Raw genomic sequence first — 14,531 nt, 5'->3', positions numbered from 1 at the left:
ATCTTTATTTGCCAAGCACTTTGCATGTAATTGGATGAGCCTCCCACATTTCTTCTGCTGACTTGAAGAAATTCTGCCTCTTCTTCAAGGTTTACCAATTGACTTTGCAAAATGACTTACTACCATTACTATTATTAATTTGAAATATAATTAGAATAGAATTATTTAAATCATCTAAAAATCTATAAGGGAATGAAGAATGACTTGACAAGAGGAAAGGAGAGATATTAATGTGAACAGACTGGGGATTCATTTTACAAATCATTAGTTTAGTACTGAATATTTTCCTTCTGGAACTTTGCTTGCAGCCTGCCCATTCTTATATTATGCCTTCTAAACCATTAATTTCTAAATTCATCCCTTATTGCTAAACACTTAGTTTCATTTATTATAACATGTGTTTTTGCTCCTTCGAAAGATACCCATATTAGACTAAAAATAATAGATATGAGAAAGTAGATGATATTAATATTAATAAAGTAACTTTATTTACAAGTTCTTTATAACAGGAGACAGGGTGCGATGTAAATCCATCTTTGTTTATTTTTTTAAATAGTATAAAAATGAGTACTTTTTTTGAGGATCATAGAGCCTATTTACCAATTCATATGGGTCTGTTTTATAGTGCTGTTTTCCCTGGATAATCTACCTCACCCATCACATGTCTTCAGTTACCTAGTAGTACCAGTTTAGTTCTGGAATACTTTACATTTTTGCCTTAGAAACTATAAATATATATATAAAGCCTGCCTAGTCTTAAATGTCATGTTCTTACAAAGAATTTCCTCGACCACTATAATACATTGACATAATCTTGTTACTATCTCTGCACTCTATTTCTTTTGTTTTCGGTTATTGCAGTTTGCAAGTGTACTTGTTTTTATTATTTGTTTATGGTATGTTTTCCCACTAGTCTGTAAGCAACATAAGGGCAGAGGACATGTCTATTTTATTCACCAGTATTTTCCCTGAACATAGCACAGTGACTTGCATACGGCAGGCACTTAATAAAGTGTTAAATAAATGACTGACTGAGTGAATGGCGAATGATTGCATGATCTGGAAACTAGTCGTAATACAACAGATTGATAGAATATTTTTCTTGAGAGTTATTTGTAAGGATGCTCTTCTTTTATTTTGCTGTCATAAAGATTAAACCATCTTCTATTCTAATGAGGTATAACTGTTTAGTCCAGTCCCTGATATTAGTTGGAGAAGGTTGGATGGGAGCCCGTTGCCAGGGAAAGTCAAGTACAGCAAATCCCAAGCTATCCTTGAAATCCCGAACTTTCAACAAGAAGATGAAGGCTTTTATGAGTGCATTGCAAGCAACCTTCGAGGAAGAAACCTTGCAAAGGGTCAACTCATTTTTTATGGTGAGCTAATTGGATTTCAAATGTATATAAAATATTTGGTAATGCCCCTCATAATAAATTGTGGAAGTCATTAGCACGTTGTGAAAAAGTGTCATGGGAGAAATAAGGAAGGCATATTTCCAGGTTTAGATGCTTAATATAATGATTAGCAGAAGGGAATGACCACCTTTAAAATACGGTTTTAATTTTAGCAAGGTCTATGAATGCTATTGTTTATTATAATTGCCTTGAAAATATCAGCAGTGTCATGTTAAAGCCATAAAAGTTTATAATAAAAGGAAGCATGAACTCCATATATTTCCCATAAAATGTTCTGCAGCAGATTATAGCAATCTTGATTCTAATTCTAAGTAGAATTAATAAATGAAGAAAAAAATTGATAGGAAAAATATAATACTGCATGGTGGTTTATAATATTTGTTCCTACTTTTTATATTTTGTCTACTCATAAGTAGGTAATATAAAAATAAGGTGATTACATTATTTAAAATTATGTTTGTCTCAGTTATAAAAATCTCTCATAAACTTAAAAGAGATGATGAATGCATATATTATCTAAAAGCTGTCTTTGTGTCTTCTTTCATCCAGGATTGAAATTTTCTCTTATTTAACATTAAGTAAACAATACAATATATCTCAGAATTCTCAAAATGCTGTATACCAATAAAAGATCCTTAACTTCTTTGATAATATATCTGTATTAGATAATTTTTAAAAAGTATTGATATATGGCCAAAATACTTTCCTATGTGACATATTTATAATCAATGATAAAGTAATTAGAGAAAATATGTGTGTGTGTGTGTGTGTGTGTGTGTGTGTAATAACTAGAAAAATCTAGGATACTGTAATTATCCCATAGGAATGTTGATTGAGTGCCCGTGGGGAGAACATATTGTGTGTCTATAATATTATTTTCCATTTTCTTTAGAATTTCCAACTTTAACCTGCAATGAATACTACTATTTTATGTATAGAATACAATTTCCTACTCATTATTCTCCTACAGTTTTAGCAAAGCTAGCCAAGAAACACGATATTTTTTTTCAATAGTACCTACACTTTAAAAGAAAGTCTTTGGAATTTAGTGTCCTTTGTAAATAAAATAGGATACAAATGGGAGTTTTAGTAGAATGAAGATATTGAATGCTTTGGCTAGTTTTAAAGAAATATTTTCCATTTTATATATAATAGACAAAGATATAATCAAGGGATGAACCAGAACACAAAGGTATCCGTAAACTGGAAATCAATAATAAAGTACTTTTCTCTATACTGATATAGCAAATGTTAGCTTGCATAGCAATTTTACAAACATTCACTTATAGAATTCTTAAGAAGTAGAAATCTTAAGATTAATCTTAAGAGGTAGAAACAATGTTCAGTGATACTGTAGGCAAAAATATCTTAATTGTGCAGGATCTCACAGATAGTGATTGTCAGATTCAAGATCAGAACCTTGAAATGTCTTCTGAAACTGCCACAGCATTTCAACATGGTGGTCTAAGTTCATTGTACTATATCTCACCACAACCAAATTAGCCATTTAATGAGCCTGAAATGGTCCTTGTGGGGGAATAATGGAAACTTAGTCAATAACATAATCATTATGTTTCTTAGTCACATATTAATTCACTTTCTGAAGTGCTTTCAAAAGAAAAGAGGATTACTGACTCAGTTACCTCAGAGTTGAATAATAACAGAAATTCAAGAAAAGAATCTCTCAGTCTCCGTTATATTGCTGTGTTTAAGTTATAATTCAGAACCAAGTAATATTCTATATTGTAATTTTATAATCTCTAAAAGAAATCTCTAAAATATTATTCATCATAGAAAATAGAACATGTTCAGAGGAGTCAAGTGACTTTTCATAACCAGTCAATATGGCAGAAAAACATCTAAAACTCAAACCTGTATGGTAGACCCAAAATCCTCAGCATCTTCTCCCATGAATTTCCTACCTAGTTTAAAATTTAAAACTTTGCTCTCCAGAATTTTAATCATCCAAAGAATGTTCACGCTAAATAAATAAATGTGTTCTAGAGCCACAATTATTGCATTAAACATAAAATCAGATATATCTGAAACCTTTGTAAGTTATGTGAAATTATATATGAGCATGCATTTATTTTCCCAGGTCAAACATATATTAGGACAATTTCTAAACAAATACCTATGAATTATATAATTTTGTAATAATACCCAGAAACATGATTCAATTTCATCAATATATCTAGTTCTTCTAAGTTTTGCCTTGATTAGTCCCTCAAGGCTGCAGGAAGCATATTCTATAACTGGAAGTTGTCCTGATTTCCACAACAGGTAATCCTAGGCTTAGTTCTCACCACCCAGAGACATCATGATTTCCTTTACTCATTTGTAGTCTCATTGAAGGGTCTTCTGTCTTGGTAAGGCAGATTTTACAGCAGAAAAACTCTAGAAGTCAGACAGACTTGGGTTTTATATTGTATACAATTTTGAATCCTCTTGGTCCTATTCTTACTTCAGCCATTGCTACAGTGACCAGTTCAGCACTGTGTTTTGTAGATGTAACCTGAAAGAGTGTTGTCTCAGGTGCCAAACTAATAAGTACACCTTGTTTTCTGTTCTGGGTTTTCTTTGGCTCCTTCGCAAGCCTACTCAGCATCTAAGCATGCACAGTTTGGATGTGCCAGTAGTTTACACCTGTGCTACCCTTAGATGACCATGGATGGGAACTAAATGATCCCCCTTCATTTCCCGGGGTAGACAGCTCATAAAGACTGCTTAGAAGTTGACATAAGATGGAGAAAAATGGATCATGTTGGTGGTCAACTCAATAACTCAGCCTTGCATTGACTTTTTTTTCCTTCCCTGTGAATACCTTTTTTTCCTGATACTTTTCCCTTGGGCTAACATTCTCAAATGAACATGTGGAACTCAAGCCCTTTACTTAGGTTCTGCTTTTAGGGTTCAAATTTTGGCTTCCCTGTTTTCTACCATGTCATCTTGAACAAGTAACCTAACATCTCTGTGAGAATCCACTGAAAGGTTGTAGAGGGAATTAAGTGCAATTACAATTATAAAGCATCTGGCTTGCCACAGCCTGAGAGTCTAAGGGAAGCATCATATACTTCTATATATCCAAGGACAGAACTAAATAAATGAGAGGGATTAATTGGCACCTCCAGGCAGTTTCCAGTCAGTTTATGAAAGACATATTCATGTGAAAACATTTAATTTCCAACCCACCTGTTTCCATAAATGATGGTAAAAATAATACAATCTTACTTTCACATCAATTATGCCAGTTTCTTGTTGTCTCAGTACTATGAAGAACTTTCTCAAATTAAATAAAATTTGGAAAACTCACACCCATAATTAAAGTAAGATACTGAACCTGTATAAAACTCCAAACATTCACCATTCCTTGTCAAGAATTTTATCTAGGAAAAAAAGAATATTGGATTATCTTTCCATCAAAATGCAAGGAGGCTCATGTTTGATTTATGCTTCAAGGTATTGAGTTGTAATTGTGTCTGAAATAGATACAGATTTATTACTTTTAGTTTAGAACAAATATAATCAGTAAACTTTCAGATTTATTACACAGGTACAGATTTGATATACATTTTCTAACTTGACCTATGTTCTAATATTTAGCACGGATTTATTCCTTGGCCCTGTTCTACATTTTGCCCTTTTCCCACAGCTCCCAAGTTGTTATACAGGTGCAGCAAAATGACAGATGGCAAACATTTAACTTGAGCCAAATGCCCAATGATATTTGCAACAGGATTTCTGTCAACCCACATTGAAGATCCTGCATTTCCCCTCCCTCAAATCATGTGTGTGCAATCCAACTGGACCCAGTTAGCCTTGTCCTTCTCATCTCTACAGCCCTTATAATGTAGCATAATGTCTTGGATAATTGCCTTACCAAACAGTTGCACTTGCCTTTTTGAAACAGCTCCCCCAGAATGGGAACAGAAAATCCAAAATACATACCTCTCTATCTATGACAACTTGCTCTGGGAATGTAAAGCTAGTGGAAAGCCAAACCCTTGGTATACATGGTTAAAAAATGGTGAAAGACTCAACCCAGAGGTAAGCAACTATGTTGATATTAAAAGTTTACCTACTCTACTAGGTAAATTTTATTACTAACAGTACTAGTAACTAACAGAAACAGCTAATGTTAATGGAGTCTTTAGTATGTTCCAGGAAAGGATGCATACACTGATTTATTTAATACTTAAATAAAGTTGCAAAGTAACCCATCTTTCAAAAGAGAAAAATAAGTGTAGACAAGACAAATAACTTTCACAAAATCACAGTTAGTCAGTAATACATTCACATTTAAATATCGTCATCATCATCATCACTATCATCATTGACACAGATAACACTTACTGAACTCTCATATGAGCCAAGCCCTGTGTTAAATATTTTTCCGTGCATTATCTTATTGCATCCTCATGAAAACATTATGAGAGAGATACAATTATTATTCTTTTATGTAAATGAAGAAAATGAGTTTCAAAGAGGTTAGGCTACTTGTTTAAGGTCACACAGCAGCTAGTAAATGTTAGAATTCGCAGTTTAAACTTTTATTTTGGTCTGATATCAGGACCCAATCTCTTAGTCACTACCCAGTATTTTGCTTTTGTGAACACTGCTGACTGTCTTTAAACCCCTAGGAAAGTAAATAACTAAGGCAGTTATCTACATTTCTCAATTTAAAGCATACTTTCTTCTACAATACCTAGAAAATGAAAGAGTTGGTTTTTACCTATTAAATTATCCAGATAATTGTGTTAGTTTTCCATTTTACTTTGCACATGTAGGCATAGCGAGAGACACAAAGAACATCTGTTGTTTGGAAGCTGAATATAATGCTGTTCTTTGTTTCAGCATCAGTGAAATTTTCTTCCTGCATGCCTTTTGCATATAGCATTCTGTTTCCTCCAGTCTATTTTCCTTTTCCTTAGAGGATGGTAATACATACCTTGAAATATTTAGTCTAAAGTTATATTTGTACTATTAATTATGTCATTATGTGCACTCGAAATTGTATTTCTATACCCCAAATGGGGTTCTGTAACAGATTTTGGCTGTTTAGGCACACTTTATAGTAGTTTGTAGAAAGGAAGGATTTAGCTACTCCAACTCAAGACTCAATTAGAAAATTATCACATCATCACATTTCAAATGTTTTTGAAAGTTTTGGAAAATGGAAAGCCAAGGCAATGTTCTAGTCACGATATACATATCTAACATTATTGTTAACCGTGTTTTCTGGAATAATTAGGATGGTGGAGTATTCCAAATTATTATGTATACCAAATAACAGAAAGTTAACATACATTTTATGCAAAGTATGTCAATTGTCAAAGAAATGAGATAACATAAAACACACTAGTAACCACTAAAATTATCCTAAACATATTTTCGTTTTTTAAACTTAAAAATGCCGCTCAGGATCTAGTAGTGTATTAATACACCAAATTATCAGATCTCATAGATATACACAAATGTTGTTTAATAACATATCCTGGTTAAGAGAATGCTATATTAACGTACTAGCATCTTTATATGCCTTTTCCTTTATTAGGAGAGAATTCAAATAGAAAATGGGACACTCATCATAACGATGCTGAATGTTTCAGATTCTGGTGTCTACCAATGTGCTGCAGAAAACAAATATCAGATAATTTATGCAAATGCTGAATTGAGAGTTTTAGGTAAGTCATTTATTTACAACCAACAAATTCAAAATGACATTTTAACAAGCTATAATTATATATAATCCCAACCCAATTTTTTTTGTAATTTAGAAATTGCTGTCCCATCAAATAATGGGAAATGTCTAAATTAGCTTTTTACAAAATTCAAGGTGGTAATTATTATTCTGCTTGGGCAATGCACTGGGGCTTGAGAAAAAAACCCACCATTGGGTGCATCCAAACCAGAGGAAGCTCTTCCGAAGCTGATTCTAGCATGAATTTTTGAGTATACCTCAAAGAATATCTATTAGGAATATTTTCAGCTGCAAATTAAAAAGTAATAAAAAAATCACAATTCACAGTGACTAAAAGAAACAGTAATTTATTTTATCTCTTAACAAGAGGAGCATTGGCTGCCAGGTATGGCACCTCAACTTGACAATGTTATTCTTTACACCTTCCCTTCAGGATCAAAGCCTCATGGTTCCAAGATGGCTGCTCTAGTTATAGAAATCAAGTCTATGCTCAAAGCAGAAGAAGAGTGAGGTTACAGAACTAATCACATTTATCTCTTTTATTAGAAAAGCAGAATTTCCCTTAGCTTCCATAGCAAACTTTTTTATGTCATTAACTAGAGTTCTGTCACATGACCATCCAGACATCAAGAGGAGGTAAAAAAATAAGTCCCTATAGTGGAAAGTGCTGAGATTAAAGCAATTTGAGAATGGCATTTTGGGAAATCTAACCAGTGGTGTCTGCCACAATAAATGACTCACTGATAGTTTTCAACCCAAGGGTTTCTTAGTGGTAGGAAGAACAGAGGAGATAAAAGAGAGGAAGGATCAAACAACAAGACACAAAATTTTATGAGCTTGTGGGTGATGAGCACTCATTCATTTGCTCATTCTTTCTATCACTACTGTTTGTTTGAACATTTATTATGTACTGAGCCATATCAAGATGAAGTGATCTTTATCTTCACTCAACCTATAATTTCAAGGAGAAAAAAGTGTCAGATTTAAAATATGGCAATTCTTATGGCTAAGAATTGAGGAGTTGCTATCATTGCACATGACAAGTTGAACATAACCTAAATTGAGGACATTCACTTTAATCTAAGATCAGAAGTAAAAATGTGCATCAGTAAGGTGAAGGGTAGAGAAGCAACATCTGAAAAGCCGAGAAGCAAGAGAGCATGGCATATCCGAAAGAACTTCAGTTCACTTGAGCTTTAGATTAGAAATGGAGATTGGAGACATGGATTCCAACATTCATGAAGTTGGAAAGATTTAGATGCACCCTGATAGCCTAATAATTTCTTGTCCTTATGAACTGGCATTTGTTCAACATATATTTAGTGGGGAAAAAATCGACATAGTGATACAGCATTTCTGATTTATTTCAATAGTATTTTATTGCTAATAGCAATAAAATATTTCTGATTTATTTCAGTTGCTAACCACAATAAAATACCACTGAAATTAATCAGATTGATATATATACATATATAAATCACATATATGTATATATGTGTATATACATATATATGTATATGTGTGTGTGTTTCTTCAACATCATATGTTCCATTGCTTATATACATAATAAATCAGAAACACACACATATGTACATGCATGTGTATACGTGTATATATATATGGGTACACATGTATGTGTATACATGTATATATGTGTGTGTATGTGCGTGTGTTTCTGATTTATCATATATATGTATATGACATATATGATCATTGTTTTGGCTGGATAGACTTTCCTGGTCAGAATTAAAATTCCTTCTTTGACCTCTTTTGAAACCATCTTCATCCTCTTTGTTGTAAATGCTATCAGAAAAGTGACTTTGTCTAACTTGCCTCCTCCCTACCACTTGCTTTTATTATTGCAATGACCACCAACAAAACAAAAATAAGTTGCATTTATTGAGCCTATACTTTGTGCCAGGCACTATACTATAGTCCCTTGCAACTGTTACGTCGTTTAATCTCCACACTAACTTCCTAAGGTAATATCTATTGTCATCTTCATTTTACAAACAAAACATAAACTCTAAAATGTTAAGTCAGTATTTGGTCCGAGAACACCTTGAGCAAAGTAACTTGAAAAGAGGTTACAGCTATAAATATTAGATTCTGTCTAGCATAGCAAGTCACCCCTGGAGTCACTACATGTTAACTGAGTAATTAAACAATTTTGTTTTTAATTTTGTTTTTAGCTTCAGCTCCAGATTTCTCCAAAAGTCCGGTTAAAAAAAAGTCTTTTGTTCAAGTTGGTGGGGATATTGTTATCGAATGCAAACCAAATGCTTTTCCCAGGGCAGCTATCTCTTGGAAAAGAGGAACAGAGACCCTTAGACAAAGCAAAAGGTAAACAAATCTTTATTTTTAAAAATATTTTTAAGTGTGTGTAATATAACATCTTCCAAATTTTTAGGTTTTAGTAGGCCTTTCAAAATTTCCTTTTATGATAAAGTTTCATTGGCATACCTAGAGATGCCAGCATTCTTCTCATCATAGTAAAATTGTGAAAAACAAAAGGATCTTACAAAATAAAGACCTGTTTGTATAAGTTAGCTGCAATATTTTCAGTGCATGCACTTGTAATAGATTTTTAAAAATCTTTTAAGACCTTTTTCTACATTCAGTTTGAAGGCTTTTTCCTGAACCAGCCTGCTGAGAAATCAGTGCGAAGAACATTTCACAAAGGAGAGAGACACTCATTGGCACACACCTGGTGTTGTGGTTTTTAAATAGTCACACAGGTGTTCACCCCATGACAAAATGAATTCACCACATGAAGAAATGTAGAGAGGTTCCTGTAGAGAAAGAAGAGAGGTTTCCTACCATAATGGATGCAGTTGAGAAACCCTAGGTCAGCACTGGCATGTTTTCTAGGAGAGTTTGACAGAAAAAAAAAAAAAAAAAAAAAAAAAAACAGGTGTTTTTCTCTACTTGTAATATCTTTTATTCTGTTGTACTGTACAGCCTTGTATACACGAGGTGACTAGACCACAGATGCTGCTCTCTTTTAATGACTCACATGTGTTACTATATAATCAGATATGCAATTAAATCCTAATGTGAACGAGCCATTGTGCTGAAGATACAAAAATAGTCCCTTTCGTTCAATGAGCTCTTCTTCAGCATCATATGTTCCATGATTTATATGCATACCAGGATGGGCAGGTAAAAGGCCAGGTGAAAGAAAGGACAACTAAAGTGTGTTAAAGAATGACAGTTAGTCTTGGAAGAAATGACTGTGACAGACTAGAAAGTGAGTTCCATACCTAAAAAGGATAGTCACAACTCCAAATTCTGTCAACTGGTTGTCTTGCGGGAAATGAGAACTAGGTTTGTAGAACTTCCAATGTTTCAGAGAAAGCTAGAAATCTGCATTCTGGTATTGAAGCTCCCATGCCAGAAAAAAGTGGCCATAGGATGAATGCAGGGACATCATTTTATCACTTCTAATCCCAAGATTTCATTTGTGGCCGAGGAAAAAAAGGTTAAAACAAACAAAAGCAGGGGTCTCTGTGGTTTGTGTAGAGTCCCTTTGTGGTTATAACTGCTGCCTTGAAGATCCTTTCCATTTACACAATGAGGTGTACATCAGAGAACCCCATTCTAGGGCATTCTTTCTTTCCTTATTCTCTGCATTTCTTTACATCCCTGGACTAAAGCTTTTCCCAGGACAGGAATTATGTCACATTTATCTTTGTATGTCCTCTGCCTTGGCACTGAACCAAAACTTAATAAATATCTGTGGAATAAATGAATGAATCAAAAAGGGTGAATATGTAAAGCGTTACCAGCTTTACGGAAAAGCTGTTCTTGGGGAAATCCCTTAAGACATAAGAACAGGTGCTTCAGAACTAAGGTGAAAGAAAAGGTGAAAGGAAACCTGTTGTCCTGACTCAGGTTGGGTCTCTTCTTCTGTGTGCATTGCCTAGGAGATTTGCTCCCAACAGATTTGATATGAATTCTTTTTAAATGTTTCCTCATTCATTCCTAAAATCTAATCAAGGTTTGAATACACTGCTATGGAACAGAAAAACATAAGAGATCCTGCAGTATCAAACACAGCACCTTGTACTGAGGGTCTGGACAAATTGATTAACTGTGCCTCATTTAATAAAGCAACTCACCCAAGGAGCAGAATGATGGCATTTACCTTCCACAAGCTTTAAAGGTCCAAACACGAAGTATGTGGGAACAAGAAAGAAAAGGAAGAGGAGAATTTGAGTAAAGCTAAGATAATGAGAAAAAAAAAAAAAGCTAAGATAATAAGAAAAAAAAAACATGAGGGAAACTGCTTTTTAAAACAACTTTTCAGGTTTTTGTTTTATTTTGTTTTGTCCCATATAGAATAAATTTGGGGTCATTTTAGCCTCACCACAGTTACTAATAGTCATATCAGTTCAGCATTGTCTCTCTGTGATTAAGGGAATGAACCCTGTGAGTTCTATTTATACATTATTCTTTCATTCTATCTTCATTGCTTTAGGGTTTCACTGCAGGTCTTAACAAAAGAAAACATACATACAAGCAAGCAAATTATCTCCTTACTGTGCATTCTTAAAAGTTGAAAATAATTGAGCTCTAGCAGAATGTAGTAATTACAGTCACTACATCTCCACCTGGTAGAGATTACACTGAGCAGTAATTTTCAAAAGGTCACACAGTCAACTCCATGAGTCTATGTCCCTGCACGCTTTCTAGCCTGTTCCTTCTTCTGTTGCCATCTGATCTGACTGGCTTTATTAGGTGCACGGCTTCAAGCTGTTTGTTGAGAAATACAGCATCTATGCTTCTGTTTCTGTTGGCCTATTGCCTTTTTTATAGTCTTATCATGGGACTTCCAAACAGATTGAGGTAAAAAATTAGAGTAGTGATAAGAAAGAGAGAAAGAAAGGAAGGAAAGGAAGGAAGGAAGGAAGGAAGAGGCAAGCAAGGAATGAAAGAGGGAGGGAAGGAAGGAAGGGAAAGAGGGGGAAAGAAAGAAAGAGAGAGAGGAAGCAGGAAAGGCAAGAAGGGTCACTGCTGTTTACTATAGATGTGGTGTGATATAGTAAAAAGATTTCATCCCCCACCCTGTTGAGAGCATGACTTTGGGAAAGTGATTTGTCTTCTATAGAACTTCATATGTAAAATGAATTAGAGGCACTTCATTTTCCTAAAAAAGGAGAGAAAGTCAAACGGTTTCTTCAAGCCAGTTCAGGCCTAAGGTTGATTATTTCTTCTACATCTTTGGTCTGAACCATTATGTTGTAGCCAAATTCTTTTTTCCCTGATCAGAACCCCCTCTTCTTTTTCAAAAGAGTGTTGACAGAACAGATCCTAAATCCTAGCAAAGTAGCTACATTTAGCTTTCAAATTGTCATGACTTTAAGAAGACAATATTAACGAAAGCTTTGGAGAAGACAATATTAAAATAGCAGTTAATTTCACAAAATATGTTTTCTTACATTTGAATACATAAAAAAGTTTATTTGATTGAGTATGTATGTGTGTATTTGTGTGGGTGGGGTGTGGGTAGATGGGTATTTAGGAATTGGCATCAGATTTCCAAAGCAAACGAAATTAAATATATTAGGAGCCAGGGACAGAGTGTTGCACATAAAGGTTGACTGGGCAATTTATTTTTAGATTTGATTACAAATGCAAGGGTTATTGCATGTGTACATATACTGTTCAATGCTACATTTGAAAGGAGCACCAGAGATAATGTATCCCATTTTCCAAATTTACAGTGCCAGATCCTAAACTCAAACACAGAACGCTGAGCCCAGTACACATTTTTTAATGCCACACCAGACTGATTATTTCACTCAAATAGCAATATATATATAACTTCTACCATCTCACACCTCTGTTAAAACATGACACGGTTATATATATACGAAGAATAAGAGTCAAATATAGGAAAAAAGTTCAAAATTTTACAATGGTTCCAAGTGGAAATAGTTTCTAGTTCTTGACCTTGGAAATACCTATGTGAGGAAATGTACATTTTTAGTTTCTGTTATAAAACTTCTATATGGTACTGTCTACTTTGAAATTTCATTGTCACTAACTCTTGCAGCCAATAAAGTATAACTACCTAGAGATGGTTGAGAGGGCTCTAAAGAAACCTATTCAAAGTAATCAGACTGAATTGCTGACTTATAAAAAATGGTGGCAGTATATATATTTTGACAATTTCTTCTAGTCTTACATGAATTGAAACAGCTTCCATCACACAGCTAGTAAGTGAAGAAGCTTAGACTTGGTGCCAGGTCTTCCATCTCTATAGTCACGTCTTTTCCTCTCTATGGATAATGGAGAACACACTCAGCTCTTCAGTTTTTGAAAGGCTGTTGTCACATGATTCAACGTAATTTGATGTGTTGAGAATTCAGATTAAGTAACATTTCTCAATACAGTGAATATGTTTCTTATTAGCCTATGTGCCATAATTGAAGTCTTGGCTGTTTTAAGAGTTCTGTTCTTAAAGCAAGGATCTATATTTATAGCAGTCAGAGGAGAAAACTCTTTCTCAAACCAAAAATAAGTAGATGGCATTACAGAGTCCGAAGACTGCCTGGTTTCCTGCTAGGAATGAATGGTCATGCAACATCTGTCTCATTCTTTTTAGACCCACCAGTGGTTTAGAAATAGCACTTATATTGAAGAGAAGCAAAAGGCATATTCCTGCAGGAGAACCAGGAAGCACTGGGAATTAGAAAACATGGGTTGTGGTCTCAGATCTACCGCTGATAAGTGGCATGACTTGAGTAGAAATGCTAGACTCCTCTTTTTTTTTTTTTTTTTTTTTTGAGGCCACTGTTTCCTGGATTTATCTTAAGATGAAATAATATGGAAACAACTTTAGGAAATATTAAACACTATATTCATGTAGTGTCTGCTTGCACAGAGATTACATTTTGGAAATCAATAGAGAACCTTAGCCCAAGAGGTTGAAATTGAAAGTTCTATCTTAGTTATAACTTTATATATGTTTTAATGATTTGCTTGGGTGACCAAGTGACTGAGCCAAACATGGCAATTGCTGTGAACTGTCAAAACAGCTAAAATGATTTGGTTGAATGGATTCAGAGTTTACAGAGTGCCCTATCAGCTAGGCTGTAAGCTCCATGAAGGCACCGAGCACCATTCTTTAATTCACCATTATAGGCCTAGCATCCACCACAAACCTGGAATATAGCACACATTCAATAAATATTTTCTGTGTTGCTAAATTAATAAAAGTTAAAATTTAATTTGTTTAACTAATTTTAGAGATTTTGCAGCTAAGCCAAAAATTTTAATAATCAATAGACTGATGGTATGATTACTCATTTATTAATTTCTTCATTCATTCTGCAAATATTTGCTGAACACCTATTATAATCTAACTGGGTGCTGGGGATAAAATGTTAAGCCAGACAGCCACATAACAT

At 34.1% G+C, this 14,531-nt stretch overlaps 1 protein-coding gene across 6 annotated transcripts in view; it reads left to right on the top strand.

Annotated features, from left to right (window-relative positions):
- Positions 1-14,531, top strand: part of CNTN6 (contactin 6) — a 319,353-nt gene that overhangs the window by 243,086 nt on the left and 61,736 nt on the right. For 5 of the 6 annotated variants that reach the window (XM_024243955.3, XM_024243951.3, NM_001131086.1 and 2 more), the window contains 4 exon segments: positions 1,192-1,376; positions 5,326-5,462; positions 6,970-7,099; positions 9,309-9,459. In XM_024243955.3, the coding sequence (XP_024099723.1) occupies positions 1,192-1,376; positions 5,326-5,462; positions 6,970-7,099; positions 9,309-9,459 (603 nt within the window). 6 annotated transcript variants of the gene reach the window in all.

Source organism: Pongo abelii, chromosome 2, assembly GCF_028885655.2.
Source record: "Pongo abelii isolate AG06213 chromosome 2, NHGRI_mPonAbe1-v2.0_pri, whole genome shotgun sequence".
In the NCBI taxonomy this organism is placed as follows: domain Eukaryota; kingdom Metazoa; phylum Chordata; class Mammalia; order Primates; family Hominidae; genus Pongo; species Pongo abelii.
This window is presented reverse-complemented; position numbering and strand designations above follow the sequence as displayed.